The following is an 18,931-nucleotide window of genomic DNA, read 5'->3' as shown; positions in this document are numbered from 1 at the left end:
GTTTCAGTCATCTTGAACCGCAAAAATTTGTTCCCGCAAACCACAAAAATCACCAATCCGCAAAATAAAACTTCCGCAAAATTTTCGTGCTACACGCGGTACGGTATATTACACATTTCCCATTGTATTGTGGGTATACAGCCTATTTCAATTAACTTTCTCTGGCAAATGTCAACTCAAAATTTTGTAACACTGGAAATGAATTCCTTTCGTTTTTGGAGGGGCAAATAAAAATTGCGAAAAAAAAAAAAAACGCCAGCTAGCGTTTACGTAAAGCCAACAACAGCTAGTAAATTCGGAGAATGAGATTCGGCTCCCCAAAGCTTTCAGCATCTTAACATCCGAAAAGATCAAACATGTTCTTCAAAGGGCATAAAACGACCTGGAACACAGACGACAGCATTGTAAGTGTTTTTGCTGAAATGTTCTCGCTGGCTGTCCTGATCGAGTGCCGAAGAAGAATTTTGGCTTCGAATTAGGACGCATACAAAAATGTAGCCTCCTTCGAAGTTCTTTGGCCTCGCCACATACTCCTTGATGCACACGGCAACATTTCACCTGTTCAGTAGACTTCACGGTGAGTACAGAATATGTGGCAAATCCAATGAATCAGGGGCAAGTCAACGACCACATAACGAAATAGTTAAATGTTGTTTACTGAATTCTCACACAATTTTATGTTCTTTTCAAAAGCAATTTTGTGTAAGCTTACATAGTTTGATCTGTTCGGCATCTTAAGTTGAAAATCTTAATTGCCATAAATTTTAGTGGAAGGAATCGTATTCCCTGAATTTACGAGCTACCATTTGGCTTTCCGAAAACGTTAGTATAGCTTGGCTGGTTTCAGTTTCGACCTTTTAACAACGTATTTGCCCATCCGAAAACAAAAGAGATTAGTTTTTCAGTGTTGCGAAAGTTTGACGTAAACTTTCACTACAAAAAAAAAACCATTAGGTTTTCTTCACAACTGAATCCAAATTTCTGAGACGGGTAATGTCTTTCCGAACAGATATTTCACCAGAGCGAACTGTCGGGTGAGCCCAGTCAGTCTGAATTTTATGAAGCAACTATTTGCACAGTGTTCTTGGCATTTTCGTGTTTTCATGGAATCAAACCAAACAGCCCTCGAAAATGAAAAACAACCAGGCAATACACTTACAGAGCACCTGAGAGTTTTTCATTATCGCCTGTATATAGTAGAACCCCGTTAACTCGAGCTTCCAAGGAAAACAAAAAAAAATTCGAGTGGGTTCGAGTTAGTGGGGTCAGTGTTGAATTTCAAGAATCGTGGTTATATCAACGTTTGGTTTGGGAATTTTAGCCAACATTTTATAAGAACATATCAAGGACATTCCCATACATTGAAATCACATTATCAACAAAGCTTGAAGATTTCGACGCGCCAATCAGCTACGTTCTGACATTTTAAGGTTTATCGACCGAGAATGGCGCACATAAACATTGATTGATTGATTGATTGATTGATTGATTGATTGATTGATTGATTGATTGATTGATTGATTGATTGACGTTTAAACAATGGAGTTCTTCATAAGTTATCGTGGTAAACTTGAGCCAAGGGAAAGTAAAATAAGTTTGAGTTAGCGGGGAGCTGGAATTAGCTGATAGTAAATGACTCAAATCTGGGAGAAATTGGATTTTGTTCGAGTTAACCAAGGTCGAGTTTGCGCGAGGCCGAATTTTGTCATAAAAACTAAAATATAACGTTCTGCCGCATTATTACATTCGGTAATTTTTTACGTCATCACATTTTCCCGTTTCCAACGACGAAATTTGCGGAATAAATGTCGCGAAATATCGTATTATTCCAAAACGGCAAAAATAGACCATTTTGGAATTAGCTTGGTGAGGCATCTCTCTCAAGATTAAAAAGACTCAGGTGCAAAACATAAACGTATCCCAGTGATACTACTCTAAATGTAATACATGAGAGACGACTGCAGTTACGTTCTCAAGCAGCTGCCGGCGAAAAGAAAGCTAAAGTCTAAGAAAAAAAGTCAGACTTGAGCAGGATTTGAACCCATGACCTCTGTGATACCGGTGCATTGCTGAACTGAGCTAACAAGTTAGCTGGGGCTGGTCATATTGTGATTTCGTGTAATACTAATACCCGTAGAGTTGAAGAGACAGATGTGAAAACATATCAAATACAAATATTGGAACTGAATTCACGGTTCAAATGAATGTATTTCATATATTTTATTCCCAACTACTCTAAACTGATAAAAGTTACTAATGTCTATGCAATGTACGAGACAAAAACAAGATGAATAAAGGCTCGTTTAAACGGTTTCAACATTTGCCCAAAATTCGTTCAACAAAAGTTGAACGGAAGTTGGGTGAATGTTGAATAAACGGAGTGTTCAAGCGGCTTCAACGCCATTCAATACTTTCAAGAACAAAGGAAAATAATGTTGAATCGATGTTGAATGAGATTTAAACCAATTTAAATTTGATTCAACACACTTTCAACAATGTTGAACGACCTGTTCAAACGCCGTCGACATTTGTTTCAACACTGAACTGTGTTGAACGCATGTTGAAACAAATGTTGAAACCATTTAAACGGGCCTAACTGAAGTTACACTTACCACGACGGCTCTCCATCACAAATTGAACTTCACCAAATCAGAGACCTAACTAAATGTAAGAAAATGAAAGGCTTGCATAATTATCATTATTCATATTTCAACACAGAAAACACTGAAAACAAATTATGACACAATAAGCCTTGTTTCTGTGTTTCTGGAGTCACTTTCGATCTGTTTTCGGGGGATGTGAGTTCTAAAGATAGATCTTACACTGTCGAATTTTATTTGTACGTAGATGTTCTAAAATAGTTGCCAGTTTCACGCAAATCCACCTTTTTCGGCTCATGTTACTGAGTACATTCACGAGTTCCTGATCATCTGCCAAATTTGTTTGTTTGTTTGCCATTTAATTTTATAAGTGTATTTTTCTTGGAAAATCGACAAATGTTACACAAATCGATGCCATTAGGGAACGATGGGCGTGAGAAAGGGAAAAGACAGCAACTGCCCCGATATAGATTTCTTTTGCAAAAAAAGTAAGATGCATCCTCTTTAGCACAAACCTACGGTGGGCCAGACCTGACTTGATTAGTGCTTAAGACTAAAAAGCACTATATATGTGTGAAACAGCTGTCCACGGCTACTTTCTGGCCTTGCCGACTGCTTATCGTGTCAGGTCTGGCATACAGGACAGTGGTGCTGTGTTGAATAGATTGAACTTTACTCTGCAGCTTATATTGCTTTATCACCGTGATCCCGTGTCCATGCAGTCTTTTCTAGGGCCAATGTCGAAGAAGAAGAAAAAAACTAAAAAAAAAAAAAAAAACAGGAGTCTTGTTCCGAGTACCAAATTTAAAGTGGCAAGTCTCCTCCCCCATGCCGGGCTGCGAAGCATTTTCCGATGGGAGGGCGCTTGCCTTGTGGGCGAAAGAGTGTCTAGAGATGAAATTTATGACCTTTAAAAGTAAAGGTCCAGAGTATGAAAGCGGAAAAAGTTTAAAATTGGATTCTCAAACGATGAGCTAATTTAGCTAGAAATCGTTTTTCACTGTACAAGGCCAGGGATTCCGTGTGAATTGACAAGATTTTTTCCGATGCTCATCTCAAAGCCATTCATTACAGACATCAGTGGTCATGCAATCAAAAACGTTAAGGTAAACATGCAGCCGCCTTTTAATTAAAGGACAAGTAATACGGCCGGGCAACATTGTTTTTGCAACTTGTCGCGCAAGTTTCAGAAAGTCTGAGACGCTCTGTCTACTCTCTGCAACATAAAAATAATTTGTTGCGCGCGGAGGTGGTAATACGGCCAACAAACAATTTGCAACTTGCAATGCAACATTTTTGCGCGACAAGTTACCAGAGAAAATGTTGCCCGCATTACTTGGCCTTAAAAACTGAACTGTAAAGCAGAGCCGGATGGTCCGATCAAGTTGTCGTTGGCGTAAGCCGTTATTTACAGCGGTTTTCAACTAAGAGTGCATGCTAAAAGCAAAACCAAAGTAATTACTCTGGCCAATCACAAGAAACGTAAACATCGCAAAGAACCAATCACAACTCGAAGCAAATACACGTAACGGCGTCAAGCGCGGGAAAACGCGTGCGAGCAAGTCGAGTCATGGTTTGTTTGTTGTTTTGTTTTGCTTCTCATTGGTCCAGAAAGTGACCCAATCCCAAAACATAGTAAATCAAAACCAAAGCAAATGCGAACTACTTTCGACACTCAATTGACAACCGCTCTAAAGTTTAGGTACGAACTGAAGAGAATTCATATATTCATAGTCTTTTGGGCTGGCAGAATCGGACAAATGTCCAGTTTCATAAATATAGAGATAGCCTCTTCTTAGATGGCTTTTTATTTGACAAATACATATTTAGGAAATATTTTTTGAAGTTTTCGAAAATAAAATTGTGCGAAATATTTTCCTTCCAAATGGCAAAATGTATAAGCCAATTTGCGCAACTTTGGTGGGGCATCTGATAAGTGAAGGCGTAGAATTTTAAGTGCAAACTTTTCTGAATGTCAGAAATAAACTTGTGGATAAACATGTCAACTGATATTCATTTACAAAATTTTGGACCCAAGTATTCTGAAACAGAAGCAAAGGTAACTTTAAAATGAGATTTTAAAGATGTCGCAACAATTTCATGTAGCGAAGCATGTTGAGGCAGTAGTTTGAGTTAACCTCTTAAATCTAGCCGCTAGACAGGCCCCATAAAACTAACATACATCATAAAATAATACACTCACCACTTCACCTCTCGCACGATCTCCCCAGACAAATTGAAACTTCTTTAAATCCGAGACTTTCCCAAATTCCGATGGTTTGTCATATTTTATGATGTCAGTATCTAAAAAATACCTTATGAAACAGAAATAATTACAGGTTTCTGGCAGTCACTTTCGATGTGTCTTAGAGTAATTTAAAATTCATAAAGAAAAAAATCAGTCGTTATTCACCAGTATTATTCGTTCAATCCCTCTTTCCTAGCCGGGCATTGTTGCTCATTTGTCGGAAATCACTTTATAGTAAACATATAGTGGCCCTTGAACGAAAATGTTAACGTTTACTATCGTGGTAAACGAAAAACGTCGTGTGCTGTGCTTGGTACTCATACAACGTGATACAAATCAATCAAGGCTAGGTTAGTGATGTGAATAGAGGTACAAAAATATTCGAACAAATTCCAATTAAATGTTTCGGGCTTAGCCCTCCATCTGTGGAAGTCACGTTGACGTTGGTTGAAAAAGAACAAGAAAAGAAGAAGAAAACGAATGCCACAATTTCATGCGCGCACATCTCGTGGCGCATGTTTTCAACAAACGTCAATTTGACGTCTACTGATGAAGGTCTGTAAGCCCGAAACTTCTAGAATTTGTTCGAATATTTTGGCACTTGTATCCCCGTCGCTGAACTTCATACGTTTGATATCACTTTGATAGATTGGCGCGCGTTTATAGTCATTTAAGTGGTCATCGCTCGTTGCAGAACATGGAGTATTCACTCGAAGATTCCGCGCGCACATCTTCCAATTTCTTGGCGCATGTTTTCAACGAACGTCAATTTGACTTCGACTGATGAAACGACTGGAATTTGTTCGAATATTTTGGCACTTCTATTCCCGTTTTAATATACGTATGATGTCACTGATTTGCGCGCGTTTATAATCAATTAAGTGGTCATTGGTCATTGTTGAACATGAAATGTTTTTCCCTTGGCCAAGCTGCGGTGATGATGTCACCTCTTTGGCAATTTTTTTTTTACCCTCTAAGACTCAATAGTGATCAGCCTAAAACTTTGAATTTCACTTCGTAATATCAATACTTATCAATTAGATAGGTTATGAGAATAAAAGATATGATCAGCCAACGCGAATTCTCCCCACTACTGCTATAAGAAATGTATGGTGACGAGAAAGGAGAATTTGTATTTTGATATCGGGGTTTAAAGGCTTGAACAAAGAAAGCGACAGGAGTTACCCGAGATGATGGATTACATGTAAAGAAGGCCATTAACGCTATTAACGATACGCACTTTTATATTGACAAGGAGCATTATAATGAACTTATTTTTGGCAAATTGGAATCTTAATCAGTAAAGTCGGGAATAAAACGCAACCAAAGCCGACCAGTATACACCGAATATATCTCGCTCCGGACATGCAAGCCATTTTACAGAAAGTAATCTCCTCTCAGTAATATCCTTCCCAAGACAACTCGCATGTTTCAAGGTGCAGTACAATAAAAATGAACGCTATAAATAAAAGGGTATATGTATTGCTAATTAACAGCACGCCTCCTATTTGTAGGAACTGTAAGGGAAGCTAACCGGATGGTGCCGTTGATGCCAGCTATGTAACCCTTAAATTCCCAGGCGTGTCAATTTAACCTCATTATTATTATTATTATTATTATTATTATTATTATTATTATTATTATTATTATTATTATTATTATTATATAATATGATCTCTTTATTAAAATATTCCAAGCAAAATTGATATTTACATGTTAAAAGTAGAAAAAAGAACTATTAAAAACCTGTTTACAATTCAATTGCGATTAAAAAAAGAGAGTATTTCGAAGCACAACAGAGCTATTTTCAAGCACAATTTATTATTACTATTATTATTATTATTATTTTGTGGGGAGGGGGGGTGGGTTGGAAAACCTGACACACTTACACGTAACTTCTCGCTCAGACACTGGCAGTGAAATTTAATTCCATATATATGCAAATGGAGTGTTTAGGTTTGATGAAACTGGGACCACGAAGCACTCCAACTGTCCCTTGTCAGTACATGAATGAGTACTGGGTGATTTGCTGAAAAAACTTTAAAGAAAATAGTGAAAAACACTGCGATTGACCAGCATCGCATCCAGAAGGAGAAAAAATGCTACTCGTCCCTAAAGGCGGAGGAAAGTGCAAGAAGATATGACAGAACTATCAAAGGAGTCATGGCTAAATCTAGCTTTGAGCCTCAATCCTAAAATATCTGAAAAAGAGTTACGGACTCTAAACAAAAGTCTAGATAATCAACAAAGACAAAAAAATTCATTTTGAAAACATCATTTAAATCGAAAATGAACACACCATTTGAAATAAGAGTAAGACGAGCAATGATTTGCAGTATATTTTCAAAGGGAACAGCCCGCCTACAATTACCTTATGTATTTTTCTGGTTTGTCTTCTCTGCTTCTCCTTTACCATCAATATTTACTGACGAACATGGGGGAAATGAACTACTTATTTGAATAACTGTTAATTAATTGCACTTTATTGCGCAAAGTGTTAATGGTTGTAACTTGGTGAGCATAGTGAGGTTAGTATAGTGCTATGGCCAAAAGGTTGAAGCCTACCTGTCATATATTGATTAAGAAGGGATGTTGTATAAGTAACAACCTTCCCTGCTCAGCTTCAACCACTAAATCCGACTTCCTATGTATTTCTGATATCCTTTTACGCATATGACTTCGAGTTCAAGAACTCGATGGCTACAATAAATCATGGATTTTACATTCAAAGGAATCAGGCTGCCCGACTGACATGTTCCATTGTCGTATGCCTTACAAGAACTTGCTTACTGCATGACTCTGCGGTTTTCACTCGGACTAATATATCAATGGACTTGTTTGTGATAGCGAATCTCGTTATATATGTCATTATACATTATCTATATTTTACTGCAAGTTTCTGTTTAGTGACTTTGCATGCAATATCGCGCAAAACAAAACCAAACTACTTTCCTTGGCACCACAAATCCTTGAACTGAGCTGACCTTGGCACACGCCACACCAATATTTTAAACTGACCGTCACAGCAATTATGATAATCAAGTAATTGTATTTTGCTTAGCTGCAGAACAATCTAAAAGCCTAATAATTTAAAAAAATGCCATCAAAAATTCTGGGTGTATAACTCTCCTACAACAGAAGTGCGAACCAATACAAGTTGACAATTTTAATCTTTCAGACTGTTTGCTGATAAGCTTTAATTTTTTTCATAAGCCTCGAGAGGCAATGCTTTACTTACCGAAAGACGAAAGTTGTGAGGAAGTTATGTATGCGGGAAACTCCGTTCTCTAATTGTGGGGAGTTCACTAATTTTTTTTTTAGTTGGAATTCGAGTAAATTAGGCGGGATAAAGTTGCACTTAAATTCTGGTCTTATCTTGAAAAATCAAGTATACAGTAGAACCGTTGAAGGCTGATTAAAGCAGTGTCTCTTGTGTCCCTGTGCTCGTGAAAACTAACCATTGATTTATGTCATGGCTTACGCTGAATCAATATCATTGCTTATGCAAACATTCACTTCTGTCGTACCGATCTTTATATTACTCAGCGCTGACTCGGCTATCTCTACAACTAGCTGGACTGACGTAAGCCGGACGGGTGCTGTTTGGCGGCCGATTAAGAGTCAACTTCTTAATACAGAGTAAGGTCACTTTTTCATTTGTCATTATCCACAAAGGAAAAAATGCTTGCAATTAAACTGAGCGTCACCAAAGGTTCGGTCAATTAAAACGGCAGTTTCAAAGTACCACTGTTGACAATATCAAAAGTTTCGCTTCATTTCGCTTGTGTCTATTGTACAAGTTTGGATGGAAATGCTGAGAAGCACGCGAGAAAGAGAAATAATAAAAGCGACGAATGTCGTTTTTATAGATGCAGCTTTCTGGTATAATTTAACTTCTCGACGGATTTAAACGAAAAGAGCCTCAGTTTACAGGGGATATTTTTAGAACTCCGAGATATTAAAATATAAAGAACTAATAAATCATGGAAGAAATGGTCTGTCGGCTGCATGTCTAATTAATCCTTGGTCGAAAATTCTGTTTATGGCGTTTTGTCAATTGAAAGATTAGAGGAAATGTCAAATATGATACCACGATACTTTCTACGACTACAACGCAGTACCGAATGATTAGTTTCGAGCTTGGCAAAAACAGGAGTTAAGCAGCTTGCAACATTCTTATGCCCACTTTTGTACAAGGTGTCGACGCTTGCAACCATGGAAACCACCCATAACCGCGGAAATAGCTTTGCTCGCTTGGGCGAGCGGTGATAGCAACGTCTATGCGGCATTTATTTGAGCACGTCTTCCTAAAGTTGATCGAGTGTAAATACGGGAGCACTTGCAAATTTCGCAAGGATTAAGCTTTCGCTTATAGCTCATTAAGTCGTCTGTGGCAGCTGGCGATCCGAAAAGTAAATACTTCTCGTGTGACGATGGCAAAAAATAGCTCTTTTTAATGAAGAATTGCCTCTATGTGGTGAAGCAATTTTAAAAGCGGTAATTTTTGGAGTGACAGGATCATTCCTGAAAAGTGAAAACAAGCTCATTACTGGTGCAAATGTGTTTACATATCATTATATTAGCGACAGAGGAGCTCGCCCGTTGAGTGGCGCTGAGATATGAGCTACGCTTGAATGCTTGTTTGCGATAAAGTGTTCTAAAAAAAGGCACTTTTGCTTGTTGTTATTAATTTTACGTGTAGCCTAACCGCATGGTTAATATTTATAAGCATACATTGATTCGAGAAACGACCGCATGAAAGCCTTTGCACTGATACGGTCGGGGCTACGAAGCTTCTTCAGGCGTTGATTTTGTTTGCAACTCGTGTGTTTTGAAAACAGATGAAAGCCCGCGATCGCCTTACTTACGAGCCCTGCCAAGTTTCAACCTTAGATGATCTTAGATATTCTAAAGAGATTTAGCATGGAAAGAAAATCTGATATGCTGGATTTGTGAGACAGTTTGCAGATACAAGATCAGAGTTGGAAGATCGAGCAACGATTGAATCATGGTAGAGAGCATTTTCGGTGGAAAAGCTACATACCCTTTAGGCTGCTACGAGGGAAACGTTTTTCATCCTCGATTAGCTGAAAGGAGGCTTTCTGTGCAAGCAAGTAATTTGAAAACGATCTCAGAAACCGTAGATGATAATGCTGCCTTCGACGGCACAAGCAACGAGCAAGAGTTTCAAAACGTTGCAGACAAAGGACCAACTTGCTATCGTCGACCTCGAACAATGTCTTTGCCAGCAATTTATCGGGACGGTTCGTATTTAAGAATAAAGCAGCGAGCCACGATTACGCCTATTTCTTGTCAAAATCGCAGATATTCCGAGCCAGCTGGTCTCGCAACAGAGCAAATTATTCACCGCTTGTCACAACGTTCAAGTTCAACTGACAACTCTAGTGTTAGTATGAGCGATGAAAGTGAAAACACTTCTTGCTTACGAACTTCGGTAAAAAGCGTGGAATCTCCTTACACCGCTCGGCGTGAAAGCAGTTTTCAGGATTTAGCGACGCCTAGAAGGCATTCTGATCCTATGTGCTACATAACGGAACATGCAAAAAAGATGGGAATATCGATTGAGCGACGAAGCAAATCGAGTAGGAAGGTGGTTCCTGAAGCCGTGACAATGTTATCAGCCTGTGGTGAGAAACCACAACCGCGTGCAGCTAAAGAGCATAGTCCAAGAATCGCGCGAAGGCGAAAGTCATCTTTGGTTCCAGTGCCGTTTAGTTCTCCTAGACAGGACACCCAGAAAGCGAGGAATAACCAGTCTTTTCGCCGTCCTTTATCGTTCCCACCGAGTACGAAAGAAAGCAAACGACACTGCAGTCTTCCCGCATTGAATTTGAAACCCGTCGGATTTTTGACCGGCCGCTGCGTTTCCAGCGAAAATGAAAACACTGCATACCACTGCGATTGCAACAATAACCAGGAAATTCAAGAACAGACATTAGAAAGCGAGCAACCCAAGGACATAGAAGACAAATACGCTGCTAACCAGGAAATATTACTGCAATGGATGAAATTTTTTGGGTGATGTGGATCTAAAAATTTTTATGCACTTGTTTTAAGCGTGGAACTCCATACGTCTCAGTAATTTTTATAACAAAAATGCTTTCTTTTCAGTTTGTATTTCTACCCACGACACAACTACCAAATGTCAAAAGCAGAATATTGTTTGTTTTACAATAAATAATTGAAACTGAAAAGGCATTTCCGACAAGTTTATTGTCTTGTTTGGCAAGAAATTTGAACACTGTTAATTCTTATTTGAGCAAGAGTGGCCACGAATCGTAACTGAATTGCTATTTTGTCTTGGAATAGACAAAAAAAAGTCCTTTCACCGAAGGATAAGCCGAAAAAGAGAGTCAATTATGACTTATTTAAATCTCAAATAAACTGAAATTCCCTTCGTCCCACGCATGGTATATTTTTTTCTTTAATGTCCATTTTTAACACCTGCCAGTTCATCGCTGAAACACAGGGACTATATTTAGTCTAAATGTTCTGGGCTGTTTTTAAATTGTAGCTAAATTCGAAGCCGTCGACCTTCGCGGCTGTGACAAACTTTACGATAGATACGAAAAGATGTAAGATGCATGAGGCAAGGTACATTAGTTTTAAAATATCTTCGACACTGGCAGCTGTGATTTTAGAGGGAAAAAAAAAAACAGATAAGAAAATTTGCAATTGAAAGCGAATATGTTGCCCACAACAGCAATCAATTTTATTGCACTTGAGACTATACTTTCGTTTTACTAAATAATGCTGCGTTTTAAAGCCAAAGTGAGTGTTTTTTAAAAAGAGAAAAAAAGATTGTTATCACTCGTCCCGCAGCCAAAACAAACGATCAAATAAAAGGAAAAAATTCATTATTGCTTTCGCAGACGAACTATAGATTAGTGATGCCGTGTCAAAATACCACAAATATAAACAGTGGCCGAAGCTTTTGGTCGCCTTTTAAATTTGCGAGATTACGGTGAAAAACCAATGAATCGAAAATCCTAGCATCACTCGACAAGTAGTTTACAATGATTTCTCGATGATACGAACCAAACATATCATTTCTTCTCTAGAACCGTTGCTGGTTTTGTCTTTTTCGTCTCAACTGTTTATTTTTATTTTTATTTTCTTCACTATTGGACATACAGCACTAGATTACTCGGATTTTCGTTCCTCCTCAAGTTCCCTCTCCTTTTTCTTTTTTTCTGAGTCGATTATCTTCGATTCCTTCACTGCAGGTAATTTTCTTCTAAGTTTGAAAAGTTTAAAAAATTTTCTTTTAAGGAAAAGAAGTGAATTTATAACAAAAACAAGGATCGTTTTTAATATCGCTCGAATCTCGTAGTTCACAGCAACGATTAAGTCGAATTTTAATTATTACCTTTGTAGATTTACATCAATTAGCGAAATATTAGCTATTCGCTGTCAAAACAAAATGATATTTCCGCTTGTAAACAGTATTCGCAATTTTTTTTTTCGCTGTTGGAAATCAGAAGGTCATACAAAAAAGCCAGTGAAAATCACAGCGTGACGTTTGAATGGTTTCTCTGAGCTTTGTTGGCGTAAATGCGATCTTTACATTTGTCGTAATCCTGGGTCAAAAGTCTGTTCAATGGCTTTCGTTTTCAAGATTTTTCTTAATTGTAGGCGAAAAGAAACATCTCGAGTTTTTTCTGTTTATTCTTAAGGCGATTCTGACGGCCGGAAATACTTTGTTTTAATGTTCTTTCGGTTAATGACGAATCTAATTCATCAAATGTTCATTGGTGAAACAAAAATGTTTAATTTCACAACATATAAATGAACACGCACGACAAAAGAAACTATAAGTCCAGTTTTGATCTGGTTTTCCGCCATACTTTATGACGGATTAATATTCTTTTAAATTCTATGAAAATCAGTGAAACATATTTACAACAGAGTATCAGCTGGTACAATCTATGCAAATAATTATTCAATTCAAAATTAAACACACTTTTGCCAATTTATTAAAATTTATTTTCACTCTAGCGCGCTGTTTCACCAAGAAATCAATTTCAATGTTCAAGGTCATTTGAAAACCTTCGTGTCAATTTAAACTCTGTTTTTGTAGAGTATTTTTGACTCTCTCGTTAGTTACGCTTGTATGAACATAAGCACCCTTGTAGGCGGCCCATTCAGGTTTGTTTTTTCGGGTTATTTTTGCCTTTCAGCGTGAAGATGTTATCTTACTGAATACTTGTCAGGCTAATGTTAATGGGCAGATATCAGATAACACAGAAAATGTGACAATAGCTCTTGGCAGCTCATCCGTAATGGGCTTGGCAGACTTCCATGGACCTTGATGGTTCGGATATTTGTTTTTAGTAAGGTTCAGACAAACTAAAAACTATAGTACAAAGAATAAATTATTTGCAGACTGAGTCAGAAATTGGAAATGTAAAAGGTGTAAATAACAATAATAAAAAGGAAAAACAAAGCGAAAAAAATTGACAAAAAAAAAAAAGCTTCAGGTTGTTTGAAAACAAAGATGCTAATTTTCACGACTAACAAAACATGAATATTAACTCCTCCCAAGTTCTCCTAATTCGGAGAGATATTGATGAGAAAACATGCTGATGTTATCAAGATTGCTTTGCTAAACAGCTGATATCCCGGTCCGTCCACAACATATATATATATTCTACTTAATGCGAAAAAAGCTGAAAAAGGAGATTTTTGTTCATTATTAAAGTTGACCTAGTCCACACGTAAAACGCGTAGTTCACGTTTACGCACTCGTTTTATCATGCACATGTCGGTGTATGTGAACGCTACAATGAAAATCACATGAACATGTTGGAAAGCTGATAGATGCATTATTATTTTTTTCAGTCAGTGACACAGCATACTCGGAAAAAAAAAATCCAAGTTCTCCCAAAAGGAGACAAACCTATAGAGTATAAACCTAGATGATTACTAGGAAGTTCGGATGCTCTACCACTGAGCTACAGGAGACTCGTAGGTGCATGCAACATGTGGGAAAGAAAAACAATGTCATGTTATGTTTTAAGCCTGGTGAATAAGTGATAGACGTATATTTTTCAGACCATAAATTATAGACGACAAGACGAGAACGTACGTACAAGTTGGATATATAAATGGAAAAATATATGTATGAAGATTGCTGTGGGCTTACCAAATTGAGAGTTTTGAATGTTTTGGTCAGTGGCAAAGGCTACTCGGAAAAATGAATCCGAGTTCGACCTGCATACTCACGGCTAGAACTCGATGAGTGGCGCATTCGCATCCACCACATTTCTTTCAACTGATGCACATCTTGGAAAACTGCGGGAAATAAGAAGCTATCTTTATTCTTGTCAACTATTTCAGTAATTCTTTTGCTTCGCAAACATTTTTCAATATGTGCGAGTAGTATCGTTTGTTTGCGTGTAGCAGGCGGTACCACAGTACAGTGTCCGCGTGCGGAGGCAGAGCTACAAGGATCGATTTCCGCCTCTTCCTCCGTGTCTGGCTTTCCTCCCCGAGGGGGTGAACGTGGGCTCATTTCCCTGACTGCGGCTGGTGGTCGAGCCGCCGCGAGAAAATACAAATATCAACTCGTCCTCTGCCCAATCCTTTTGCAGCTTCGCTGCTCTGTTCGCCGGCCCAACTCTCACCTTTGTTTTCTTTTCAGTAAATCGCTGTGGAGACTTTTGAAACTTACGCTGATGAAACAATGATGCACCAGTCAATTTCAACAATGCCCACACCTTCCCCGTTGACGTCGCCGTTGCTTAACCTCCCCATATAACTAGTAAATTACTTTGCCTAGTTTCTAGGCCTCTCTCTGTTTTTTTTTTATCTCAATCCGTTTCGGGTCACGTGGTCCGAGCGAAAAAGCGAGGCTTTCCCCGGCCGCTCGCCTCGGATACGTCACCGAAACGAAATGACCGTGAGGGCCTAGGAGAAAGCCGAAAAGGGACTAGGCAATAAATTACTGAGGTTGTTGAACCGTCGAAAAGCAGCAAGAAGCGTGGCTTTGAAAACGTTAGCACAGCGGGGAGACGAAGAATAATGATGAATATTGGATGATACGAACGAAGAGCTAGATTGTATGTGATAACAAGGGGTACTTATATAGGTTGGCTGGTGTCAGAAGTGTCTTTGGTAGATGTTCTTAAGCCGAGCAAAAGAGTCTAATGCTCATCGGCAAAGAATTGCACGCGATACCTTGCAGAGTACAACGAAAACTATCAACCAAGCGCAGTCCAGATTTAAAAATTGAAGAAATACATCTTTTTCTAGGATGTCCCGGAAGTTCTGGGTCCGGTTGTTCGAAAGCCGAACGTTTAAAAGTTAATCGAGGTTTTCATCTCGCTTGTTTAAAATGGTTTAAAAGGCTAGTTTCAAGCTAAAGGTTACGAAACGTCTAAGGAAAAACTGACGGACAAAAATCTTTTGGGAGAATCTTAATTAATTTATTAATTAAACTCGCATCAAAGTGCGCGTTAATCCGGGATTAGCTTAATCGGACTTTGAACAGCTGGGCCCAGATAGGCAGGGGAGCGACGGAAATCACGTGCGCGAAAAAACGAGAAGAGAAGAAGAGGAGAGCAATCGATTTCTCTTTAAGTCTCTTCGCCTGTTAATTATCATTCGATCGCAGAGCAGTTTTGTTCGCGGCGCTCCGCACAATCTGAACACGTACCTGAAACAGGCTAGTCCTTCACAGACATTGACATTAAATTTCCGGGTGTCTTTTTCTTTCTCTTTCTTTTTAACAACAATGGGGATTCCGTCTTTTTCCTTTACAATGGCACTTTCAAACCTGGTATACTATGAATCATCTAGCGATGTAAAGCTGAAAGATGTTAAATTGGCCACCAGAAACGAATTTAATGTTTTTTGTTTAATCAAAAGGTCATCTATTGACTTCACTAATGGACTGTAAAAATATCGATAATAAAATCGACATCAGCACATATCTGATTTTTGTCATTTAATCGGCCTCAAGCAAGTGAGTCAAGCAAGCGGCGATGACGAAGTTGCTATTCTCTACACTTAAGAAGCCCACGAAGCGGTTTTTTCCTCTCTTTTATTTAATGTACAAATTTTAAAATAATTGGGCGGATAGACCCTCAAGTTTGCTATTTGCAATCTACAAATCACACATTTACAATTTATGAATTTGTGCCGTGAATCCAAAAGTAAAGTAATCACTCTGGCCAGTCACACGCAGTGGCCAAAAATACACGCTGAAGCAACAATTAATAGCAATCCAAAGGCCGCTTAAAGGAAAATAACAAAAATTAGACTAAACGCATTTAGTCTAAATACATCACGAAAAAGAAGACAAATTTATTAATCATTATTACAAAACCTTACTTAGCCGTCACTGAAAAGCAAAAAATTTAAACCATTGGGATAGAATCATGTTGCAAAATCGTACTCCAAATTTCATGTATCCAATAAAGTACCACAAGAAAATATATGAAGAAAATATATGATGATCGCTTAGTGCGTGAAATTCGAGTAACTGTGTTACCTTTTCTATCTTAAATTTATATTTCGCTCTGCATGTTTTTGCATCGAGCCCTCCTGCGACTGAGTGAAACAATCATTGTATTGTTTCTTTGTTTATGAACAGGTATATGAACTTTTCGTCGGAACAAATACAACTGTCCGTGTTAAACAGGATGCTCATAAAGCGGTGTTCGACTGAAGTTCAAGACATGTCATGATTTCAGTGTGCTTATGGTGTACGATCAACTAGAGGGTGTTCATAATTTAACTGATGCTTGGCAATTTTCACCTTCATTAGCGTCGACACTGCTTCCGCCTTATGTACTTTCAACTTTGTTCACGGTGTTGTCGTTATTATTCTTATTCTTTACCTCACTATGGCATGCATTCAATTCATGGTTGCCAGAACAGACGGCTGCCACCCCTATAGAATGAAACATATTCTATGATCGTTGGCTTGAAGATTTAACTTTTGATGTGTTCTTTCCCCAGTGCCAACATACTGATTCAATGGAGTACTGCGGTGGTAGAAACTTGAACGAACACCATAATCGACCGAGCGATGCCTTAATTCAAATGGATGCATGACGCTGCCGCAGCATTGGCCTTCCTCCACTCCCGTAGTGTTGTTCATCGAGACTTGTTCATCGAGACTTAGAAAACGTGCTTTTAACGGCAACGGAGAACATTGTGGCAGCCGCCAAAAGTTTCCTAGAAATTTCCTAGTGACCAACGAGATACGCTGTCCTGCATCTAGAATAAAAGGAAGGTTTAATCACACTTAACATCATCGTCATCATCATCGTTATCATGACCATTAGCATCATCACTATTAAATGGTAATGAAAAATATCATAGTACATATAAGAGTAAAATGCTCAAGCAAATTAGAGATGAATTTGGTCTTCACCTAGCCGGAGGAAGGAATTTCAACCGGATATATCCTTTCCTTAAAAGAAATACGATTGTGAGTTTCATCGTTTGTTGTAGAAGTGAAATGATTACCTTCCTTTGAGCAATGGCTCGTATACACTTACACTCGAAAAGTGATTCAATTTTTTTGCAAGGTGTGGTTAACAGATGTCGGTCAGCAAGGCATGGTAAGCGAGCGCATTTTTGTGAAAGGATTCGAACTGATCTCTAGGTTCACTATGCTCAGGATAAGTTACACTCACCTCTTAGCCCTGGGAAACCTTTCTTATGGATGAACCCCAAAGAGTAGAACCCACCAGTGTCTCTGACACCCTCAATACCTTTCCCCAGGTAAATAGGATCGAACAGCAGGCAAATATTAAACGTTGTCATGAAACTGAACTTTATGCTTTGTGCAAAGGCAACTCCAGACTTTGTTTCAGAAAGGACGAGCTGAAATAGAGAAGTACAATATGTTAGAACGTGCAACAGAAAACCACGATAGCACATGCATAGCACTTACACGAGATTGATCATTTGCTTGATATGCCAGCTACGATAAATGACAATGAAACTTTGTCTACATGCCTTCTGATGGAAATGATGGGAGAGTTTGCTATCAACTTTTTAACTGGAAAAATTAAGAAAAAACGTCTTAAGGAGAGTTACCTCATCGCTGCATGCTTGCAGTTCGTGAATTGTCAGGAAGGCACCCGGGAATTTCTCATCGGACCCAGTCATATTCTTTTGTTGAGAACTTTGAAATGGATTCACGAAGAACAGGTAGTTCTTACAGTAATGGAGTTCTCCAGGTGGAGAGTAAATTGTGAACGTTTCCTTGTCTGGAGCTTCCTTCATCATTAACCTTCTTTCTGGAGTCGTTTAACGAAATCCCGAAGCTCGGAGGTAATGTCTCGGCCCTAACAACAAATATAGAAAATGTATATAACACAATCCATGCCGTTGAAAAGAGTTACATTAGAGAGATTTTGGATTTTTTTTTTTTTAAAGAAAAAAAAAAGGTTGAACTAGTGAGCAGTAGGTATGTGAAATTTTTGAGTTTTTATTTTTCTCCTACGCGTGACTAACGCACACCTCATCAGGAAAAATAACCATGAAAGTAAATTGTACAAGGCAACCTTAATCTCAATGGGCATTCTGCATGGCAAATAACGTTAATCGAAGTGCACCCCGTTTTTGGTGAATTGATAGTCAAGTCACATGCGAGGATCCAAATTCAGCAAAACTGCTTTCGAAATTAATATTAGTTGCCACATTTTCGGACCCTTGCATTCCAAATAAACACTGCACGATAATTATGACGATTTAAAGCGGATTCAAAATTTCTGACCACTGGTTTCTGAATAAATACAGAACGGCAATTTTTTCTTTTAACGATTTTAGCGGAGTCAAAACCAGGGGTACGAATTTCAGTCGGGCCCTTAGTTTCGATGCATGAAAAATTACGGCAATTCCTTTTTCATGGTTCAAAGGAAGGGTCTGGTTGACCACCCGTTATATTAATTTCTGAGGAATGAATTCGTTCATCCGCTAAAAGATCAAGAGAAGAACTTTTCCTACCATAAAATTACAGTTTTTCCCTATCCGCAAGTTAACAACTTCAATAGAAACAAATTTGTTAAAAAAAACTGCTGTCCTCAAAAATAAGAAAAAATTA

General features: G+C 38.4%; 2 protein-coding genes across 3 annotated transcripts in view; one reads left to right on the top strand and one right to left on the bottom strand.

Annotated features, from left to right (window-relative positions):
- LOC146460746 (uncharacterized) overlaps positions 1-18,931 on the bottom strand; it is a 110,633-nt gene that overhangs the window by 3,558 nt on the left and 88,144 nt on the right. Inside the window, exons 7-9 of one of the 2 annotated variants that reach the window (XM_085087537.1) lie at positions 17,923-18,173; positions 17,517-17,706; positions 14,095-14,163 (exon numbers count right to left, since the gene is read on the bottom strand). In XM_085087537.1, coding sequence (XP_084943663.1) covers positions 14,095-14,163; positions 17,517-17,706; positions 17,923-18,114 — 451 coding nt within the window. In that variant the 5' untranslated portion in view covers positions 18,115-18,173. Of the gene's footprint in view, positions 1-2,612; positions 2,662-14,094; positions 14,164-17,516; positions 17,707-17,922; positions 18,174-18,931 lie in introns of those variants that run through there. The other variant, XM_085087538.1, reaches the window with a different exon arrangement.
- On the top strand, positions 8,888-11,067 carry LOC146460762 (uncharacterized). The gene has a single exon (XM_085087616.1). The coding sequence runs from the start codon at positions 9,857-9,859 to the stop codon at positions 10,889-10,891; it is 1,035 nt and encodes a 344-aa protein (XP_084943742.1). The 5' UTR covers positions 8,888-9,856; the 3' UTR covers positions 10,892-11,067.

Source organism: Pavona decussata, unplaced genomic scaffold, assembly GCF_977016875.1.
Source record: "Pavona decussata unplaced genomic scaffold, jaPavDecu1.1 SCAFFOLD_207, whole genome shotgun sequence".
Classification (NCBI taxonomy): Eukaryota; Metazoa; Cnidaria; class Anthozoa; order Scleractinia; family Agariciidae; genus Pavona; species Pavona decussata.
This window is presented reverse-complemented; position numbering and strand designations above follow the sequence as displayed.